Raw genomic sequence first — 24215 nt, forward strand, 5'->3', positions numbered from 1 at the left:
CACTCTTCTCCTAACTTCGCTTTCAGAAAAGAGCCTTCGAATTCTTGGTGGTGATGCACAGTCAACTCAAAAAAATGCTTGGGTCATGATTCTCTCACACCTGATAAGGGGATACTGCAATAGCAGTAACTCCTCAAAAGCCATTTCATTCCCCCAAATCTTCATGCCTACTCAGTTTTTCTTAAGATTTTTTATTAGAGTTGATTTACAATTTTCCATCAATTTCTGCTATACAGCAAAGTGACCCTGTCTCTACTCAGGTATTTTTCCTAATCATAGTTTCATGAAAACTTACTAAATTGGGTTTTCAGTTATCTAGAAAAACAATGAAAAGCATTAAGGGGACATCTCTCCATTGTCTTATTGGCTTAGACATCAGAAATTGAACTAGGAAAATGAGATTACATTTTAGAGGTTTAATTTACAAAATACTTTATGTCAATCTACAAAGAAATAGAAGTATGATAGGGTATAGAAATATAATTTGATCAACCCAGTATGGCCAAATAAAATTTAAGACTTTGCTTAACAGACATACTAGTGTGTACAGACACATTAGGGAATTTAAAGGAGAAAAGAAAAGAAAGAAATCCTCATTAACCAGGTAAAGGAAGCAACAAACAAAATTTTCTCCCTTGGGAGTTTATAAAGTAGATAAAAAATGAGTTCTCTTACTGGTTTAAGATCTATTTTTCAAAATCAATTATTATTTTTCTTCATGGATATATTGTACTCTTCAAATGATTTACCTACATTCAACTAAACCCGTCATCAAATACCCACAAACTCAACTCCCTATGGGAATAAATCTGTCCAGTGCTACCAGCAAAGGGTTTCCCATGGCTTTGACAATGGAGACATCTTTGAAGAGCAAAAATGCAGAGACTCACTTGCTGAAACCATGCCCTGTGGTAGAGAACTTCAAACTCCAAGAGGACCTTGGCCACCCTGTTGTAACTGCGAATCACAGGCTTGGCTTCTGCTGTCTGGAGCACAGTAGGGTGCTGCTGGAAAAGCTGCATGGGCTGCTGAATCCTGTGGAAGAGCTGGCGGGCCCACAGAATCTTCCCAGCAATGGGAGGCTGGTCTCGAGCCAAAGGAGGATCACTTCTCTGCTTTGTATACAGCTTCGAGATCATATCGATGTCAGCCCCATAGTTTTCAAGGATACACCGGTATTTGTCATCGATACCAAGATTCGGTATATTCAATCTGATTTTTTTAAGTGAAAGACTTGAATTAATAGGATGATATCAAGAAATCTGTTTTATTAAGATCTGATTTATTTTAATGTATTGTATTGTATTGTATTGTATGGTATTTTTATGGCCGTACCTGTGGCACATGGAATTTCCCAGGCTAGAGGTCAAATCAGAGCTGCAGCCACTGACCTACGACCACAGCCAGAGCAACACTAGATTCAAGTCATATCTGTGACCTATGCCGCAGCTTGCAGCAACACCAGATCCTTAACCCACTGAGCAAGGCCAGGGATCAAACCTGCATCCTCCAGGACACTATGTTGGGTTCTAAACTCACTGAACCACAAGGGGAACTCCAAGATTTATTTTAAAACATATGCTGATGGAAGAGGATGAATTGTTTAGTTGGCATATTAAAAAATCAAAATGGACTCAATCCATCAATCATACCACAACAGTGTTTTTTTTAATAATGTCAATCCCTAAAATCTAGCCAAAACTACACGTCAGAGTTTCTTCCAAGTGCTTAAATATTAAGTGCTATTTTGATAGGCAGTCATACAGTACTTCAAAGTTGAGAGGAAATAAAACCAACCCCTAATCCTCAGGACTTTATGACCTTATTGTTCAGATTGTCAAGAGGATTTTCTTCCCACTAGAATATGAAATAATAACAATAATAGTATAAGCTAAACTGCATTCATATTACACCAATTTGGAAAAGAGAACTTAGAAAAATCTTCCAAAGTTTACCTTTCAAATTTCTTCAACATACTTAGAGCTTGATTCGTGTTTTGAATCTTTTCAAACGTAATATCCATGAACTTCTGCAGCTCGTTCTAAAATAGAGTGTAAGTCTGATTATGAACAATGAATTGGCATTGGGAAAAATCGTATTTAGCAATAAGATAAAATAGCTCCCCATTCGCTATAAGCACATACAATACAGGAAAAAAAAAAACAGAAAATGTAATACTCATTTAAGCTTAAAGAAAGATAAACGGAGACAGGATTAAGGTGGCAGAACAGAAGGACTGGAGCTCAGCTTCTCTCCTAAAAACAACAAAATTCACAACTAAAATCTGAGCATTCTTCACCCAAATGGACCAGTAACCTTAAAAAAGATATCCTATTCCAGAAGAAAAAGAGAAGGACACATCAAGAGGTAGGAGGGGCGATTTTGCTATATAAACAACCATATACAGCCCAGGTGTGAAGTCCCACAGATTGGAAACTAACTGGTTCACAGAGTCTCACCTACTGGAGTGAGAGGTCTGAGCCACACATCAAACTCTCACGTGAGGAGATCTGGCACTGGGAGAAAGAGCCCCTGCAGCATCTGGCATTGAAGGCCAGCTGGGCTTGTGTGCAGAAGCTCCATGGGACTGGGAGAAATGGAGACCCAATTCTTAAAAGGTACACACAGACTTTCTCGTGCACTGGGTCCCAGGGCAAAGCAAAGTCTCCATGGGAATCTGGGTCAAACCTGACTGCAGGTCTTGGAGGACATCCTGGGAAAACAGGGGTGAATGTGGCTTGTTGTGAGGGAAGGACATTGAAAGCAAAGCTCTCGGGAATATTTACCAACCATGCCTTTCTCTGGAGGTGGCCATTTTGGGAAAATCAGGCCCCACCCGTTAGTCAACACTGAGAAACCCCAGGGCAAACAACAATCCAGGTGGGTCACAGCCCCACCCCTCAGGAAACAGGCTGCCTAAAGACCCCTCAGGCACACAGCTGCCTCTGATCCCATCCAGAGACTAAGCACTACCCACCAGAGGGATTAGAATCAGCTCCACCTACCTGTGGGCAGGCATCAGCCCCTCCCATCAGGAAGCCTACACCAAGCCCCCATACTGACTTCGGCCACAGGGGGGCAGAAACCAGAAGGAAGAGAGGCTACAACTCTATTATCTGTAAGAAGGTCACCACACCAAAAACCTATACAAATGAAAAGACAGAGAACTAGAACTCAGATGAGGGAGAAAGGAAAAACCCCAGAAAATCAGCTAAGTGATCAGGAGGTTCTCAGCCTCCAGGAAAAAGACTTTAGACTGTTGATGCCAAAGATGATGCAAGACATTGGAAATAAACTGGAGGCAAAGATGGATAACTTACAGGAAACACTGACCAAAGAGATACAAGATATAAAACTTAAACAAGAAGAGATGCAAAATACAATAACTGAAATACAAAAGCTCACTAGAAGCAGCTGACAGCAGAATACAGGAGGCAGAAGAACGAATAAGTGAGTGGGGGACAGATTAGTGGAAATTACGGATGTGGAACAGAAAAGAGAAAAAAGATTGAAAACAAATGAAGAAAGTCTCAGAGAACTCTGGGACAACATTAAATACACAAACATCTGTATTATAGGGGTGCCAGAGGAGAAGCGAGAGAGAAGGGAACAGAAAAAATATTCCAAGAGATAATAGCCGAAAACTTCCCTAACATTGGGAAGGAATCACTCACTCAAATCCAGGAAGCACAATGAGTACCATATAAAATAAACCCAAGGAGGAATACACCAAGACACATATTAATCAAACTGACCAAAATTAAAGACAAAGGGAAAATCTGGAAAGCAGCTAGGGAAAAGAAACAAATAACATACAAGGGAACCCCAATAAGGTTATCAGCAGATTTTTCAGCAGAAACTCTGCAGACCAGAAGGGAGTGGCATGATATACTTAACATGATGAAAGGAAAAAACCTCCAACCAAGAATATTCTACCCAGCAAGGCTCTCATTCAGATTTGAAGGAGAAATCAAAAGCTTCACAGATAAACAAAAGCTGAGAGAATTCAGCAACACAAAACAAGCATTACAACAAATACTAAAGAAACTTCTCTAGGCAGAAAAGAAGAGAAGAAGGAAAGAAAAAAGAGCAGCAAAAGCAAATCCAAAGCAATTAACAAAATGTCCCTAAGAACATACATATCAATAATTACCTTAAATGTTAATGGGCTAAATGCCCCAACCAAAAGACATGGACTGACTGAATGGATACAAAAACAAGACCCATATATGTGCAGTCTTCAAGAGACGCACTTCATTTCTAGGGAAACATACAAATTGAAAGTGAGAGGATGGAAGAAAATATTCCATGCAAAGGAGATCAAAAGAAAGCTGGCGTCGCAAAACTCATATCAGACAAAATAGACCTTAAAATGAAGACTATTTTAAGGGACAAAGAAGGACATTACATAAGGATCAAAGGATCAATCCAAGAAGAAGATATAACAATTTTAAATATGTACGCACCCAACACAGGTTCACCACAATCTGTAAGGCAACTGCTAACAACCTTAAAAGGACAAATCGACAATAACACAGTAATAGTGGGGGACTTTAACACCCGACTTACACAATGGACAGATCAACCAGACAGAAAATCAATAAGGAAACACAGGCCCTGAATGATGCATTAAACCAGATGGACTTAATAGATACTTATAGGACAGTCCATCCAAAAGCAACAGAATACACATTCTTCTCAAGAGCACAAGGAACATTCTCTAAGATGGATCACATCCTGGGCTACAAATCCAACCTCGGTAACTTTAAGAAAATTGAAAGCATATCAAGCATCTTTTCCGACCACAATGCTATATGACTGGAAATCAACAACAAGAAAAAAACTGCACAAAAACACAAACACGTGGAGACTAAACAACATGCTACTAAACAACCAATGGATCACTGAAGAAATCAAAGAGGAAAGTAAAAAATACCTATTAGCAAATAACAATGAAGATACAACACTCCAAAACCTACGGGATGCAGCAGAAGCTGTTCTAAGAGGAAAGTTTATAGCAATACAAGCCCACCTCAGGAAACAAGAAAAAGCTCAAATAAACAAGCTAACTTTACTTCTAAAGCAGCTCAAGAGAGAAGAACAGATAAGCCCTCACTAAGTAGAAGGAAAGAAATCAGAAAGATCAGAGCAGAAATCAATGAAAGAGAAACAAAGAAAACCATAAAAAAGATCAGTGAAACTAAAAGCTGGTCCTTTGAAAAGATCAACAAAATTGATTAACCCTTAGCCAGACTTATCAAGCAAAAAAGAGAGAGGACTCAAATCAATAAAATTAGAAATGAAAAAGGAGAAGTAACAGTGGATATCACAGAAATACAAAGGATCATAAGAGACTACTATACGCAACTGTATGCCAATAAAACAGAAAACCTTGAAGAAATGGACAAATTCTTAGAAAAGTACAATCTTCCAAGACTAAACCAAGATGAAATAGAAAAGATGAATTGACCAATCACAAGAACTGAAATTGAAACTGTGATTAAAAAACTTCCAACAAACAAAAGTCCAGGACCAGACGGCTTCACAGGTGAATTCTATCAAACATTTGCAGACGAGCTAACACCTATCCTTCTGAAACTATTTCAAAAAATTGCAGAGGAATGGATACTCCCAAAATCATTCTATGAGGCCACCATCATCCTGATACCAAAACCAGACAAAGATACCACAAAAAAAAAAGAAAACTACAGGCCTATTTCACTGATGAACATCGATCCAAAAATCCTCAACAAAATGCTAGCAAACCACATCCAACAATCTATTAAAAGGATTGTACATCATGATCAAGTGGGATTTATCCCAGGGATGCAAGGGTTCTTCAATATCCATGAATCCATCAGTGTGATACACCACATTAACAAACTGAAGAATAAAAACCATATGATCCTCTCAATAGATGCAGAAAAAGCCTTTGACAAAATCCAACATCCATTTCTGATAAAAACCCTTCAAAGATTGGGCAGAGCAGGAACCTACCTCAACATGATAAAGGCCATATATGACAAACCCACAGCGAACATCATTCTCAAGCGTGAAAAGCTGAAAGAATTCCCGCTGAGATCAGGAACAAGACAAGGATGTCCACTCTCACCACTACTCTTCAACATAGTTTTGGAAGTCCTAGCCACAGCAATCACAGAAGTAAAAGAAATAAAAGGAATCCAAATTGGAAAGGAAGAAGTAAAACTATCCCTATTTGCAGACGACATGATACTATACCTAGAGAATCCTAAAGACTCTATCAGAAAACTGTTAGAGCTCATCCACGAATTTGGCAAAGCTGCAGGATACAAAATTAATACACAGAAATCGACCACATTTCTATACACTAACAATGAAAGAACAGAAAAATAAATTAGGGAAGCAATCCCATTCACCATCACATCCAAAAGAATCAAATACCTAGGAGTAAACCTACCTAAAGAGACAAAAGACCTGTACTCTGAAAACTATAAGACACTCATGAAAGAAATCAAAGATGACACAAATGGATGGAAAGATATATCATGCTTGTGGATTGGAAGAGTTAATATTATCAAAATGACCATTCTATCCAAGGCAATCTCCAGATTCAAGGCAATCCCTATCAAATTACCAAGGACATTTTTTACAGAACTCAAACAAAATATTTTAAAGTTTGTTTGGAAGCACAAAACACCCAGAATAGCCAAAGACATCCTGAAAAAGAAAAATGGAGCTGGAGGAATCAGGCTCCCGGACTTCAGACTATACTACAAAGCAACAATCATCAAAACCACATCGTACTGGCACAAAGACAGAAATAGAGATCAGTGGAACGGGACAGAAAGCCCAGAATTCCACCCATGCACCTACAGCCAACTCATCTATGACAAAGGAGGCAAGGATATACAATGGAGAAAGGACAGCTTGTTCAATAAGTGGTGCTGGGAAAACTGGACAGCCACATGGAGAAGAATGAAATTAGAACATTCCCTAACACCATACACAAAAAGAAACTCCAAATGGATTCAAGACCCAAATATAAAACCAGACACTATAAAATGCTTAGAGGAAAACATAGGCCAAACACTCTCTGACATAAACCACAGCAACACTTTCTCAGATCCACCTCTTAGAGTATTGCCAATAAAAACAAAAACAGGGAGTTCCCATCATGGCACAGTGGTTAACAAATCCAACTAGGAACCATGAGGTTGCAGTTTTGATCCCTGGCCTTGCTTACTGGGTTAAGGATCCGGGATTGCTGTGAGCTGTGGTGGAGGTCACAGATGTGGCTCGTATCCCGCGTTGCTGTGGCTCTGGTGTAGGCCGGTGACTACAGCTCGGATTCGTCCCCTAGCCTGGGAACCTCCATATGCTGAGGAAAGCAGCCCTTGAAAAGGCAAAAAGACAAAAAATAAAAAATAAAAAATAAAAAAATGGGACCTAATCAAACTTCAAAGTTTCTGCACAGCAAAGGAAACCCTAAACAACACAAAAAGACAACCCACAGAATGGGAGAAAATCTTGCAAGTGAATCGACTGACAAGGGATTCATCTCCAAAATTTATAAACACCTTCTGCAGCTCCACAACAAAAAAACAAACAACCCCACCCAAAAATGGGCAGAAGATCTAAACAGACAGTTCTCCAAAGAAGACACACAGATGGCCAAAAAACACAGGAAAAGATGTTCAACATCACTCATTCTTAGAGAAATGCAAATCTAAACCACAATGAGGTACCACCCTACACCAGCCAGAATGGCCATCATCCAAAAGTCTACAAACAATAAGTGCTGGAGAGGGTGTGGAGAAAAAGGAACCCTAGGACACTGTTGGCGGGATTGTAAATTGGTGCAACCACTGTGGAAAGCAGTATGGAGATGCCTCAGAAAACTCAAAATAGAACTACCATTTGATCCAGAAATCCCATTCCTGGGCATCTATCCAGAGAAAACCCTGACTCAAAGAGACACACGTACTCTGATGTTCACTGCAGCACCAGTTGCAATAGCCAAGACATGGAAACAATCTAAATGTCCATTGACAGAGGAGTGGATCAAGAAGAAGTGGTACATGTACACAATGGAATATTACTCAGCCATTAAAAGGAATGAAATACCGGCATTCTTAGCAACATGGGTGGACCTAGAAACTATCACGCTAAGTGAAGTCAGTCATACAATGAGACTCCAACATCAAATGCATTCACTGACATGTGGAATCTGAAAAAAGGACAGACTGAACTTCTTTGCAGAACAGATGCTGACTCACAGACATTGAAAAACTTATGGTCTCTGGAGGAGACAGTTTGGGGGGTGGGGGGATGTGCTTGGGCTGTGGGATGGAAATCCTGTGAAATTAGATTGTTATGATCATTATACAACTTACAGATATGATAAATTTATTTGAGTAATTTTAAAAAAACTCCCATAAGAAAAAAAAATTAAATTTATATGGAAATGCAAAAAAAAAAAAGAAAAGAAAAGAAAGATAAACGTCCAGAAGCCACAACAATGAGGGACTTGCAAGCCAGAGCAGTCATGGGAATTGGTGCCAGAGTAGGCTCCAGGCGTACTGGACCTGATATTTCTTGTGCAAACACCACATCCTAGGATCAAGAAATCTTCCTAGGAATTCCCCATTGTGCCTCAGCGCTAACAAACCCAACTATTATCCATGACAATTGGGTTCGATCTCTGGCCTTGCTCAGTGGGTTAAGGATCCAGCATTTCCATGAGCTGTGCTCTGATTCTGCCTTGCTGTGGCTGTGGTGTAGGCCAGCAGCTGCAGCTCCAATTCGACCCCTAGCCTAGGAACCTCCATATGCCATGGGTGCAGCCCTGAAAAGAAAGAAAAATAAGAAGAAAGAAAGAAAGAAGGAGGGAGGGAGGGAGGAAAGGAAGGAAGGAAGGGAGGGAGGGAGAGAGAGAGAGAGAGAAGGAAGGAAGGAAAGAAGGAAGGAAGGAAGGAAGGAAGGAAGGAAGGAAGGAAGGAAGGAAGGAAGGAAGGAAGGAAAGAAAGAAAGAAAGAAAGAAAGAAAGAAAGAAAGAAAGAAAGAAAGAAAGAAAGAAAGAAAAGAAAGAAAGAAAGAAAGAAAGAAAGAAAGAAAGAAAGAAAGAAAGAAAGAAAGAAAGAAAGAAAGAAAGAAAGAAAGAAAGGAGAAAGAAAGAAAGAAAGAAAAACTCTTCCTTCACTGGAGTTCCCTCTGTGGCACAGAGGAGTCCGGGGTGGAATCTTATAGTCCTCCTATTAGTTCTGCACTCTCAGGTCCTACTCAGTTCTCCCTTAACTCATCTGGTTAAACTGACCATCCAACATCCAGTCCTTTACTAAATAGTGCCCTGCTTTGCCTGCTGAAGTCAATGAGCTCCTAGACTTCCAATGAACTGCGTGGTTCTAACACACCACCTCTCTTGGACCTGTTATAGCAGCATGAGCCCTAAATCTGGACAGGAGTCCAGGCTCTGATTCCCTTGACAGTGGATCCCTGGACACAAACCCCATCCAAACCACTCATGTTCCCCCCTCTCTCCATCCCTTCACACACAGACCCTCCAGTCTTACATCTTGGAGATGCCAGTTACTGGTCCTCCTCATTCTATCTCCAAGACGCATTATGACCCCCTCATAACATCCAGAGTCATGGAAGGTAAGTATATGCACCCCAGTTTTACAAAGGTTGAATTCATGAAAGTGGATGGATTATTCAAAGGAGAGGGTGTAGAGAGATTAGTTAAGAAAAGGTGGTTGAAGAAAAGGATTAAAAAGTCAAAGGAAAAGTAGTTAGCCCACCACAGAGAGAAATGGACCATTTTTGAGATGGAAGACAATATGAATTAAAGTGCTGAATTTTTTTTATGGACTTGGAGAATAGACTTGTGGTTGCCAAGGCAGCGGGGGGGGGGGGGGGGTGGGAGTGGGAGGGATTGGGATCTTAAGGTTCATAGATGCCAACTATTGCCTTTGGAATGGATTAGCAATGAGATCCTGCCATGTAGCACTGAGAACTATGTCTAATCACTTATGATGGAGCATGATAATGGGAGAAAAGAGAATGTGTACATGTATGTGTAACTGGGTCACCAGGCTGTACAGTAGAAAAAAAAAATTGTATTGGGGAAATAACAATAAAAAAACTTTTTAAATCAAGGATAAGAGGAACTAATTGTCTATAACGAATGCTTAAAAACAAGGCTGTAAAATATTTATAAAGTTACATTCTCAGAATTACAAAAAGTGGGCACAGTCTTGAAAAGTTCCCCCCATTCCTCTGGTTTCCCACTCCATTTACTAGGAAAACATAATGTTCTAGCATCAAGCACGGCATCCTCTCTGAAGCCTTTCCTAGTCCCAGTCAAGCAAGGTATGGAATTGCCTTTCTCCTAGGTTCACATCCCTCCTTAGGTGTTGTAGCAACTCTCAGACTCTATGCAATGTTTTGCAGGTCTTTCCCCCCTATAAGTTTCTTTAGGGATTCTTTGGAATATGTCTTTTATCTTGGAACCCCCACATCCTGGTACAATATGAGAACATTATGCTTTCTCCCCGCTTTTTTAGGGCCTCGCCTGTGGCATACAGAAGTTCCTAGGCTAGGAGTGAAATCAGAGCTACAGCTGCCAGCCACAGCCACAGCCACAGCCACAGCAAAGCAGGATCCGAGCCTTGCCTGCGACCTACATCCTCAACCCAGTGAGCGGGACCAGGGATCAGACCTGCTTCCTCATGGATACTAGTCGGGTTTGTTTCCACTGAGCCACAACAGGAACTCCAGAACATTATTATTTTATAATTAGTCATTTTAGGCACTATTTACCCTTTTTTAATGGTAGAGTCAGTACTCTGTACTAACATATGTGTACTTATATTTCAATCATATCACATGTCTGATGAGATCTTTGAAGGCAAATCAACTTGATTTATTTCTATATTCATAATCAATAGCATAAAAACCTAATACATAATTAATATACAGTAAATGCATGTTTAATTGCAATAAATCTAATTCTTATTAATTTACTACTTACAGACTAAGTTAGCAAACATCCTTTGTTCCCCAATTTTATAAAGACCCATCCCCTAGGCCCTGGAGACATAAATAGGAATGAATACAACACCTGCCCTCAGGTGTTCACCATCTGCCTATATCCCACATATAAATCAGTCACTGAAGTACTGTGTGATCAGCAACTGCCAAGACATGCAAACAAGACTTGACAAATGAACACTGACCATGGAGCACAGACTCAGCGTCTGCCACTGCCCATCAATTTCCAACAAGAGATCAAGATCCACAGTCTTTGTGTTTGAATCTGCTCGCAAAAGAGGTCATTGCTTAAATTATTAAGAGCACTCTATCTTCCCATCACCTGAAAGATGTCTTACAGCATAATGGTTACAAAATTGAATCTTAGAGCCAGACTGCCTGCCACTTGTTATCTCTGTGACTTTAGGCAAGTCACTTAACCTCACTGTGCCTCAGTTTTCCCCTCTCCAAAGAGAGGGTAATAAGAGCACCTACTTATAGGATTATTGTGAAGATTAAATGACTGAACACCTACAAAGTACTTAGAACGGACCTGACACATAGAATTAGCAGTTTTGTTATGATTCCTTCTATACGGAACTCATTCCTCAAAAATGCCTCAGAACTCTTTTTCCCTTGAAGTGTATAAATTCATTTCAAACCCAAAATTCTGGAAAAGAAGTAACAGAATGGCTATTTTCCTTTAATGATCAGAAGGGGCACACTTTGGACCTGAGCGGGATGGGAAGATGGCTACATGTTGATTATTACAGACACCTATTAGCTGGTCTTCCAATCTCACCCTCTCTGATTCTCCTTATCTGATAATAAACATTCCCAACCACACGAGTGGGTCCCACCCCCTCGGCTTTCACCACATGACCCCCTGGTTGACAGGCTTAGGGCTAGGCACCACATTAGAACTGGCCAATTCAACCCTTCCCTCAGGAGTTTGGAGTTGAGGTTGGTTCTGAGATATGTTCTCAGAAGCTGCTAATGGCCATACACTTCTCCTGGGCTAGAAGCCAGGCTGGCTGGTCTGCAGTGAGTAGGGGTGGGAGGAAGGGCAGGAGCAAGAAGAGAAATTGGGGCTTTGAGACCAAGAGGGGTCCAGATGCTGAGTTGGTCCTGGTACCACTGTTTCAAGGCCAGCTGTCGTCCTGCCTTTGGGATCTGCCAGATACCACTGACCATTTGCTTAAGCTACCTCTGGTCATAATCACTGCTAGAAAGCAACAAACAAATAGAAACCAATATGAATATTCCAATATTGCGTGTTTCGTCAGAACATAAAAGTTCATTTTCTAAGATCTAAGATGGAGCACATGCAGAAGTCTGTGACTACAGATCATTACCCAAAGCAATATTTATGACCCTTTAATCCATGAAAAAGAGATTTCAATTATTCATCTGAAATCACAAAATGCAGGCCAAGCATGCTATCGGTCACCTCCACAATGAAGGCGCCTCTCCCTTCTGAATGGGTAATGATTAGCAGCATTACACAGAATGGAAAAAATAAACATGAGCCTGTCAACAGGAACTTTATTATACAACCTACATGAAGGTCGTTAGTCTGCTTGCAAAACTCTTCATAATCCTGCTCAAAATCCATTTTCCGCTGGTCCAAGAAATTATATTCCTTTTTCTTTATGGTGGCAACAATATCCTGAAATGTGGTGAAATAAATAAGATGATATTTCAATATTCTTGCATTACTTAAGTAAATATGACCTTTAAATACAGAACCTGAGCAATCATTCCCCAAAAATCAACTTAAAATTAGTCTTATTTCTTTAATTATTCTCATTGCTTCGTGCATATTAGAGGCAGTATAATATTGCCTAGTGCATTCAAAGAAATCATTTGGAAAGCATTTTCAGGAGGCTTTATGTATTTTTGAAGAAAAAATTTAAAATTAAAAAAACATATCTGAAAAGTAGGAAAGATGTTTTGTCTAAAAAGTCTTACTAATTACCGCTGAAATAATTTTTTAAAGGCCAAAGTAGCATTTACTAAAATATTTTTCATTAAAAAGTTTGTCTTCTCAGAAAATATATAAAACTTTAACAGAACACAAAGAACTTAGGAAGAAAGCAGTTAGGTTATAATATCTACAGATGAAAAACTCTCTTCCAAGCCTCAAATGTCTTAAATAAAATATCAAACCACGATCTACCATTTAAAGATGCTCTAGAATTAATTGTTTCCTCCTGCCTTGCAAAGTTACAGTCTGTGACTATAACAGTACGACTGAGGTAACTCATCTTCTTGAAAATACTATTATCCCAAGTTCTGTTTGCTCTGAATAATGAGCTATAATATTCTGTGATCGTTCTTAACCAGGTCCTAAGCTGTTCTCAAACTCGGGGGCTCACACTGTTGACACAAGCATATAATTTTTATGAAGAATGTTGGGCCAGCTTCCCCAAGCCCTTTTCAAAGTCATTTCCATTTAAACATCAACTCGAATCTCTCAATAGACAAAAGTGTATAAGCTGCATAACTTCTTGAATCAAGTTAGTTAAAACAGCCTACTCTTTCAAGTATGGAGAAGCTGCATTCCTACATTTTAAGGTGGTATTTTAAAAGACTTGAGGTCCTTCAAAAATTCTTCTCTATGATTGGATTTAATGGTCTGTTAACTGGTTAAGCATGAACTTTAAACCAACTAGTCAACCTACTAAATCATTTATTTGACTGATATTTATTGTACTCCTATTATATGCCAGTAAACTCAGAAGACCCGGGAATGAACAAAGAAATATCCCTATGTATGCTCAGGAACTTACACACTCAGTGGGGGAAATGGGGTCAGAATCTATGCTAAGTCACAAATAAATAAATAGGATAAGTTCGGACAGTGATAAAATAAGTAGCATGACATAGAGTGAATGAGGGGAAACAGAGATCAAGGAAAACTTAATTGAGAGGGTCATTTGTTATTATTTTTTTTAATAATGATTTTTATTTTTTTCCCATTATAACTGGTTTACAGTGTTCTGTCAATTAATTAAAGTATAGCTGATTCACAATGCTGTGCAGTTTCTGCTGTACAGCAAAGTGACCCAGTCATACAGATATATTTATTTATTCCCTTTCTTATATTATCGTCCATCATGGTCTATCCCAAGAGACTGGATATAATTCCCTGTGCTGGGAAGGTCATTTAAATCAATATCTGGAGGCTAAGGAGGGAATATTGATGTGATGATTCAGAGGCAGAACTTTCCAGAAAAAAAAAACAAAAACAAACAAAAAAATAAACCAACTCTGCAAGCCCTAAGGTAGACTGAAGAGATGTGTCCTGTCTTTAGAGAACATTGAATGAGGACAAGAGGAGCAAGTGTGGTGGCCAGAGCCCTGAGAGCTAGGCAAGGAACCGGAGTTTCACTTCCATGGCCACCATTTTGAGATTTTTGCATTGATTCTGATACACAAAAATCTCGCCTTATACGTTCATGCACCACCTACATTTTATTTCACTGTCTTTTGGTACATCCATTTTAATCAGTATTTCACTTCAGATTTTGAAAGCAATTTTTCTTCTCAGAATTTTTATCAGGTTAGAATAGTCTTTATCTGCATTTGGATGTAGAGCTCAGCGTCTCCTTCAAAAATGAACTTTGAAATATGCGCCAAAGTTATTTTTTCATTAAGAATAAAAAAAGTAATTAGATTCCAAACTGAAAAATAAATGGACATACTCCATCTCTCTCTTGCAAAACTGTCAGTTTCAAAGTGTAAATTATCCACCTTGCAGACTACATGCAGCTCACCTAAAATATTTCCTGCTGTATAAAAAAGGCTTTTTTCTTTTTCTCTCCCCAAACCCAATATACTCAGGAAATGAAAGATTCCTTATATCGACCTAAACTGCTAGAGTACAAAAGTCAATGTGAGACAGTTAATTATATGACCTTTTTCAAATTCAAGTAAAAAAAAAAAATTTTTAGTGTCACTGTCCTCAAGCAAGAAAAAAACCGACTATATCCACATTAAGAATTTAAAGCACATCTTGTTTGAGAATTGTTTTTTAAAAATCTTAAAAGCATTATCAGATCATTGTGCCTACTTTAAAAACTAGGATTAGTTACACATATACCCTTAACAGAGAAAGCAAAAATCAAAAATCAAAACAATTGGAGTGATAGAGCTAAAATAAAATCCAGTCCTATTATTTTTTTAACATGGGTCCATATAAAATGCAGAGATAATCAGATACCACTCAGAACTCAGTGTCAACTGCGGCCTGATATAGTCTATGCTTGATTAAATATTTCCTGCATGAATAAATGAAATAATAAGTTACATTTAAACATTTTTCTTGTGCAACTAATGAAAATGCTTTTACTAATGATGATTAATTTTAGGCTATTGGGAAGTCATTCTCATAATCACATACCTGAAAAGAAAATATTAGCACCATTATGCAATTCTCAAATAAATTTAACTTTGTTATTGCTTAAGGGCCATGAGCTTATCTTTTACATTGGAGACTGATTATCTGAAGCATTCTGAACATAGTTATTTGCATAAAATATTTTTTATTTTAAACTATTAGTTTTACTCATGGATAAGGGTGGCAAATGAGTTTTGAAGTACAGTACCTGGTATTTAGTGACCATGCCGTCCAACCCTTCAATTTTAGAATCTTGCAGGACCGCATATGTCTGGAAGGTTGTAAAGATGTCCATTATCTTGGCAAGACGTCTGTGGAAAGTTTCAAATTTTCCAAAAATATACATCTCACTAAATTCAAATTGTTTTTCATTTGGATGTTGCTTAAGCTTTTGTTTTGTCTTGTGAAAGCAGTGCTGGTATTCCTTAAAATGAAACACCAAAATATAAGAAAGGGAACATAACAAAGATATCCTCCTTATTCTTTTAAGTGAAGGCAATGAATGGCAAATTTAAGGTGAGATTGCAAATCCTTTCAGTTTCATACCTTTGTAACTACTCATTCATCAGCCTACGATATCACTTTTTCCCATCCCCCCACTCAATAAACTGCTAAATATTCATGATGCAATTCAAAGAGGCAGCTTTCCACCTGGGTCCCACTGGGTTGGCAAAAGCCTAACTCTTTGTCTGTCTCCCTGTTCACCTACAAGAAGCTTAAGGAAAACTCTTTCATCTGCGTATCTCTAGTACTTAATGTGGTCCTGGGACATAGCAGGCCCCCAAAAAGGATAGAGTAAGTGGCTAAATTTGGGGGGGCTGATTTATTAACATTCAGTTTTTCTTAACAATAAAAGATCACCATTCTTTTTAGCAACCACTAATATGATAAATGCTAAACAATTTAAGATGCATTGGCAAAAATAATATAAAAATAATAAAACGGGAGTCCCCTTCGTGGCTCCATGCGTTAAGGACCCCATGTTGTCTCTGTGAATATCTCACTCAGAGGGTTAAGGATCCGGTGTTGCCGCAGCTTCAGCATAGGTGGCAGATTCGGCTGAAATCCAGTGTTGCCATGGCTGCGGCATCAGGCTGCAGCTCCAATTCGAACCCTAGGCTGGGAACTTCCACATGCCACAGGTGTGTCTGTAAAAAGGAAACATAAGTAAATAAATACATTATCTAAGTATGTTATTATCATTACCTGCTTAAGTTTAATTGCAGATAATATTTTTTCCACAACTACATCCTGTGGCTGGCTCCAGATGGAAGCAGTTCCATTGTTGGTAATATAGGCTTTACATGCAGATATCATCTGATTGGTCACCTGAAAGTTTCCAATAAAATGATGTCAGGTACATGATGCAGCCATCAATCATAAATTGTGCTAGAGGGTCCTTAGCTCTTCTCCCCTCAGAGTATAAAACCTGTGAACATAAACTTTGGATTTATTTTTTTCCATCATATCTTTGATCAAGCACTAACCCTCTTTTCCTCGAGCTTTATGGAGATGTAATTGACAAATAAAAAATAGAGAGTTCCTGCTGTGGCACAGCAAGTTAAGGATCCGGTGTTACCGCAGCTGTGGCATAGGTCGCAGTTGTGGCTCGGATTCGATCCCTGGCCTGGGAACTTCCATTTGCCACAAGTGCAGCCAAAAAGAAAAAAAAAAAGTATATATTTAAGGTGTACGACTTGATGCGTGATATACATACGCATAATGAAATGATTAGCACAATCTAGTAAACACATCTGTCACCTCACATTAATTACCACTTTATGTGCATGTGTGTTGAGAACACATGAAATCTGCTCTCTTCAAAACTTTCAAGTATAGAATACAGTATTTTTTTTTTTTTGGCTCTCATGGATTATTTTCAATAATTTTTATTTTTTCCATTATAGTTAGTTTACAGCATTCTGTCAAATTTCTACGGTATAGCAAAGTGACCCAGTCACACATAAATATACATACATTCTTTTTCTCACATTATCCTCCACCATGCTCCACCACAAGTGACTAGATATAGTTTCAAGTGCTATCCAGCAGGATCTCATTCCTTATCCACCATAGTCACAATGTACATTAGATCCCTAGAACCTAGTTATCTTAGAACTGAAAGTTTGTAGCCTTTGACCAACATCTCCCCACTTCCTGTACTCCCCAGTCCCTGGCAATGACCATTCTACTCTCTGTTCTATTTGTTCAATTTTTTAAAATTACACATCTACATTATCAAAATCATTTGTAAAATCACAGAGTTGGAAGCACTATGGAAAATCAAAATTCCAACTCCCATGTTAATGCAGGATGAATGTCATAACCAACCAAGAAAGCATTCGCTTCCCTACCTAAAATCAGTTGAAGCTTCCCCTGTCTCCCTAGGCAGCTCCCTCTAATATTTAACTCACAGTTTCCAAGTGACATGAAAAGATATGCCCACCCTGGTCATTTCATGACACCGTGATCTGCAGCAGAAATCTCAAAAGCAGAAGTCAATAATGATAAGAGTAAAGATAATGTAACTGCCAACATTGTATTTATCCCTCCAAACTTTAAAAGAAAACTTCATCAGAATTCTTTTGGTGATGTTTTTATAATAAATTAAAAGGAAAATTAGATGACTATACTGTATGCATAGAATGATAAGATGTCTGGGATTTGCAGTGCAAAGTTTAGGTGAAACAAGATGGGCCGTGTGTTGATAGTTGGTGATCTGGGTGATATGTACATGGGGGCACCATACAAGTTTCCTTTTGCACCTGCTTCAAATTTTTCATAATGAAAGGGTTTTTTAAATGAGATAAATGGTGGTTTCACAATTGGATTCTAAAACAAGCCTTGCAAATAATATGCATGAGACCCGGAGTAGTAAGACAAATTGACTTTTGAGTCTTCTACTAAAGGAACACTCTTCATGACCCTAACTTAGCATTCAAGGGTAAAGAAGCTGGAAAAGGGTCTTGTGGATTCTCCTCCTTTCTACCTGAATACGAGAGCAGGGGAGGAGTTTCCCGTCCAGCTCTCAAGGCTGGATGTCCCTATCCCCAGGAAGCATCATGTCCCCAACTGCACCAATATTCACAACACAGTCCTGAGGAGTTGAAATGCTTCTATTTTAATACAACATTTAAACTGTTCACCTAGGTAATGAAAAAGTCACTGACTTCTTAGAGACTGTTCAAAATGGGAAAACAACAATGCTCGCCATAAACACTTACGAGTTAGGACATAAGGTTTAAACAGTGTTATGTTTTTTGGCAGAATCATTATAATTGCTTTATGGATTACTGGAACGTTGCAAGTGGCTTTTATTACCATGATTACTATTCTAATAACACCACGGAAACAACTGTGGCATCAAATAAATTTGGAACGGTGGCACATAAAACATCAAACTGAAGAGAGCCAGTTAAATGCAGTTTTTCTTAATTAAAATTTACCCAATATGACGACATTATGTACTAAATAATATAGGGAAAGAAATTCTTTTTAAAAAAGAATCTTTTTCATTTTTATTATATAAATAAAGTTATTATATAAACAATATTTACTATAATAATGACTTTGGGAAATAATGCTTTATGATTTGCTAGCATCAGCTTTCTACACATTTGCTGGTTGGTTGGGGTTTTTTTTGGGGGGGTTGCTTTTTACGGCTGCACCCACAGCATATGGAGTTTACCAGGCTAGGGGTCCAATCAGAGGTACAGCTTCCGGCCTACGCCACAGCCACAGCAACTCAGGACCCGAGCCGCGTCTGTGACCTACACCACAGTTCACGGCAATGCTGGATCCCAGACCCACTGAGTGAGGCCAGGGATCGAACCTGCATCCTCACGGATCCTAGTCAGGTTTGTTAACCACTGAGCCACGACGGGAAGACAGGAACACCAGCCTTCCACATACACTTAATACTATCTCTATTGAGAGGTTAATTTTTTTTTTAATTGTAGGGTACACAGACATTCAATTGTGCCAATGTGGTAATTTCTAATTTTCAAAAAAAATTAACCATTGACAATGAAATACAAGTGACCGTGGCCTCTATGCCATGCACGTACCTTTACAAACAGAGACGTGATCTTCTCAGAGGTGTTATAGTAATGAGAGATACTATAGATCATTTTAATTGCATTTATAAGTGTAGGAATAGCATCAATCATGGATATCTGGAAAATACCACAAAAGTTTTCAGGGAAACAGATACCAAATTCAGCAAAATTCTTATAGGCTAATCACTCCATCTTCATTGAATAAAATTTAGGTAAAATATTTTTACTTAAATTTTTAAAATATCATCTAACACCTTACATAAATATAATATATTTAGGGGTAGTTTTATTTTTATTATTTAGTCATTTGAAGTTAATGAAATTTTGTTTCAATGCAAGAAACACTAACTTTCTGTTAATGAATGAAAAGGAGACTGTATTAACAGTTAATTCTGCAAAAAATTAAAACAGGCACTTCCTAAAGTTAAAAGGTCAAAAAAATCAGCTGATAATTCTTTCCATAGTTGTTTGAGTACAGTTCAGGATGTCAACTGCAATACTTAATACAAAGTAGAATATGCAATAAGTATTTTTAAAATATAACATCACATATATATCTTAGCAAGATAGGTAAATAGATGCTAGAGAGAGAGAAAAAAAAGAGCTACATAGAAATAGATAGACATGTTAAAAATACATAACTTCTTGAGAATAAAAACGTTTCTAAGACTTTTCCTACAGAAGGTAATATTCATGAGCTGAAGCTCCACACTAAATTCAGCTAATGGTCATTAGGAGTTCCCATTGTGGCTCAGTGGTAATGAACCCCACTAGTATCCATGAGGATGTGGGTTTGATCTCTGACCTTGATTGGTGGGTTAAGGATCTGGCATTGCCGTGAGCTGTGGTGTAGGTCATAGATACAGCCTGGATCTGGTGTTGCTGTGGCTGTGGTGTAGGCCAGCAACTGTAGCTCCAATTCGACCCCTAGCCTGGGAACTTCCGTATGCTCTGGGTGGGGCCCCTTAAAAAAAAAGGGGGTCATCAGCCAACTAAGGGGGTAGAAATCATTAACTCACAGGGTCACTACTGTACAAGGGGTCACAGCACTTCTCAAGTGTGTACAAATATTTGACATTGTCCTTTGCTTCATTAGCTGCATCAGTGATTCGAATATCCATCTCCCGCCAAGTCTAAGCACAACAGAGGAAAGAAATGTTAATGCAATCATCAGTAGAGGAAATTCCAATATAACAGCCACTAACATGTCATAGGTCAGGCTTTCAGTCTGTCCTGTGCATCTCAAGGAAAACTGCATCCAGAGGAGGGAGGGGCATTGCCGCACTGAAGAGTCATTTAAAATTTCTGACTAAATTTTTCAAGGTATCTCTTCCAAGTCTTCTCTTACAAAATCTACTCAGTAACTAGGGCAGGACATGAAAAGCAGCTCCACTTAAACCTACACCTTTTCTCCTGCATAGGCTGCTGAATCCATTTAGCACTTCACTCTCCTATTTTCTATGATAAAGAACTGAAGGAAGCCTCTGGCCCATAGACAGCCAGGAACTGAATCTCCCAAGAACCATGTGAGCAACTTGGAAGCAGATCCTCCACAGTCGGGCCTTCAGATGAGCTGACACCCTGACCATAATCTCAGGGGAGATCCTGAGTCAGGTGCCTCCAGCTAAGCTACACCCAATTCCCTGGCCCACGGAATGTTTGTTGTTTCAGGTTGGTAAGTTTTGGGGTAATTTGCTGCACGGGATTAAAAACAAACACACCTGTGCTAAGAAAAAAAAATAGATAAGGTAAAGTTTCCTTATTACTCCTCTTCTTTGGTTGGAATTCATAATATATAATTGTGTCATTATGCCTTGTTATATCTTAATGACTTGCAAAGTCCTCTAAATACTACATGTACATACATGTACACCAGCCAACAAATATTTTAATTCAAAGGCTATTTCTGTAGTATCCAAAATCATAAAAGGGCAGTATAATCCAATCTTAATTTTTTTTTTTTTTTTTTTTTTTTTTTTTTTTTTTTTTTGCTTTTTAGGGCCACACCCGCGGCCATATTGAGGTTGCCAGGCTAGGGGTCTAATTGGAGCTACAGCTGCCAGCCACAGCCACAGCCACAGCAACACCAGATCTGAGCCGCGTCTGTGACCTACACCACAGCTCACGGCAACACCAGATCCTTAACCCACTGCATGAGGCCAAGGATGGAACCCGAAACCTCATGGTTCCTGGTTGGGTTCGTTTTCACTGTGCCATGATGCAAACTCCTTAAAATTTTCTCATAAAGGTGGAATAACATTTTTCTTGTCCAAATTACCCCGTGACATATGCATAGAGAATTTTCATTCTCATTTCATAAAGCAAAAAGCCACCTTCAGAAGTTTGGACTTGGCGGCTGCAAGTACTGCCAACACAGCCTTCACATCTGGGTTCTTCAATTGATCCAAAAGGTAGTTAAATTTAGACAGTCTTTTTTTCCAGTGCTCCAGCTCTGCTCGGGGCCCAAGGTCATCTGCTTCCTTCCGAAGCTGATTGTTTTCAGCAAGAACCTGTAAATGCCCAGGAGAGCCATAACTGAGGAGGGCTAAAGATGTGAAAGTTATACATAAGAAAAACATATGGAAATAAGTTCTGCTCTCTGAACAGTGATATATTCAGATATATTTTTATTCATTTTGATGTCACTCTGCATGCCTCAAATGATAGCCTTTTACTAAGCTACCATGTACCTATTTTTTAAATGTTAACAAAAATTTAATTGACTCATTATAACTGAAAACTATGTTTAAAGAGCTTTAATGAACTTCTGGAGGATCTGACCTCAGAAAGTTTCCTTGGCTACTTACTTATAACTCAGAGCAATGTACTCTTGCAAAGCCCCCAAGCCTTGGTTAATTTCTATTACACTTCCTTATTGATGTAATGTCCACCCTCACTTGGGATTTTTCTGAAATATTTTTTCTTTATATGGCTATACCTGTGGCACATGGAAGTTCCTGGACTAGGGGTCAAAATGGAACTGCAACTGTCAACCTACACCATAGCCACAGCAATGCTAGATCCAAGCCGATCTGTGACTTACACTGCATCTTGTGGCAACTCCAGATCCTTAACCCACTGAGTGAGGCCAGGGATTGAACCCAAATCCTCAGAGACTAGGCCAGGTCCTTAACCCACTGGGTCACAATGGGAACTCCTAAAAAAAATTTTAAGTTAAATCTTGAGTTTTGCTTTGGAGGACACAGTGAATTAGAAAGCTCCTTGTAGTTTTACAGTGATTCTCTCCAAATAACTTATACTTTGAGAAAAAACTGGCCAAGTGCTGTCTTTTGGTTGTATAAGTATAGTCATTTACTTCCATCTCCTATAACTCTTACTATCTCTCCTTAAGTAACAATACAATAAAACCATATTGAACTGATCACCTTTTTAGGGACTTGTGGTAAAATCCTTAGGCAGATGAGAATGGAATGTGATAAACCTTTTTTCACTGGCTGGTTCAATAACACGGCATCTGAACTAGTCAAGGTTTGGATAGTAGAGGGGTTTTTTTATTCTGCTTATTTTTTATTCAAGTATAGTTGATTTACAATGTTGTGCCAATTTCTGCTGTATAACAAAGTGACTCAATCACACATATACATGCATTCCTTTTTTATATGATTGTCCATCATGGTCAGATAGCTAATTTCTGATGGTTGGTTTCGGAAAATTACCTGTTCTGTCTGTTTGATCCACACTTTCATACAACCTTCTATTTTTTCCAAAGTCTCAGGGTTATTAGCCAGAGTCAAGTAGTCTACTGATTCGTTCAGGGTTTTCAGTTCAAATATGTCACATTTCTGAAGGTTCACCTAATTAAAATGAAAGTCAAATAACAAGATGATCTTATTTTAATATACACAATACACACACACACACACACACACACACACACACACACACACACACACACTTCTAATTGATCCAGAAGGATCTCAAGGGGATTCTCTCTAGTCTAAACTACCCTGCTCCCTGAGAAAGGTCCACCACAGCAGAGTGCAACATCCGGCCCCATCTCCCGAGGCACTGGGCACACGAGTAGAAGTGACTGGTTCCGAGGTCACTTTTTGGTTAAAGAGAGGTCCCATTATGGCTCAGCTGTAATGAACCCAACTAGTATCCGTGAGGACGCAGGTTCAATCCCTGGCCTCGCTCAGTGGGTTCAGGATCTGGTATTGCCGTGACCTGTGATGTAGGTCATAGACGTGGCTCAGACCCTGTGTTGCTGTGGCTGTGGCGCAGGCCAGCAGCTGCAGCTCCAATTTGACTCCTAGCCTGGGGACCTCCATATACCATGGGTGCAGCCCCAAAAAGCAAAAAATAAAAATTAAAAATAAAAAAATTATAAAGACTGAACTGGAGAGAGAGAGAGATAGACATAACATCACAAAATTTGGGAAATGATAGGGAACTTGGAAATCAAAGAGTCAACTCATGAAAGCAAGGAAAGAGGAGACCTTCAAAAAAAATTGATTGGGAGGGAGGGCTAATTTCTAATCTATCACATTCTTTTTTGAAACCGACCACAGGAAAAGACTCTCACGTCCTTACACCCCCCAAAATCCTTATAGTTAACAAGTTCAATGGCAAATACATAGATTCATTTGGGGAGGTAGGGGCAGTAAATGGTAGGGAAGGAGGTGTGCTGGACTTTTTTTTGGGGGGGGGTGGGTCTTTTTGTGTTTCCCAGGCTAGGGGTCCAATTGGTGCCGTAGCCTCCAGCCTATACCACAGCCACAGTG

The 24215-nt window shown here is 39.0% G+C and overlaps 1 protein-coding gene across 3 annotated transcripts in view; it reads right to left on the reverse strand.

Moving 5' to 3' along the window:
• Positions 1-24215, reverse strand: part of DNAH5 (dynein axonemal heavy chain 5) — a 319273-nt gene that overhangs the window by 204699 nt on the left and 90359 nt on the right. For all 3 annotated transcript variants that reach the window (XM_085001716.1, XM_085001717.1, XM_085001715.1), the window contains 9 exons: positions 23148-23285; positions 21804-21980; positions 20490-20603; positions 19480-19587; positions 16619-16741; positions 15621-15836; positions 12572-12679; positions 1956-2041; positions 891-1212 (listed from right to left, as the gene is read on the reverse strand). In XM_085001716.1, coding sequence (XP_084857842.1) covers positions 891-1212; positions 1956-2041; positions 12572-12679; positions 15621-15836; positions 16619-16741; positions 19480-19587; positions 20490-20603; positions 21804-21980; positions 23148-23285 — 1392 coding nt within the window. The remainder of the gene's footprint in view (positions 1-890; positions 1213-1955; positions 2042-12571; positions 12680-15620; positions 15837-16618; positions 16742-19479; positions 19588-20489; positions 20604-21803; positions 21981-23147; positions 23286-24215) is intronic.

This window comes from Sus scrofa, chromosome 16 (genome assembly GCF_054392235.1).
Source record: "Sus scrofa isolate SSC_HxYL_T2T_F1_AM1 chromosome 16, Sscrofa_HxYL_maternal_Yorkshire_Landrace_v2.0, whole genome shotgun sequence".
NCBI classification, from domain to species: domain Eukaryota; kingdom Metazoa; phylum Chordata; class Mammalia; order Artiodactyla; family Suidae; genus Sus; species Sus scrofa.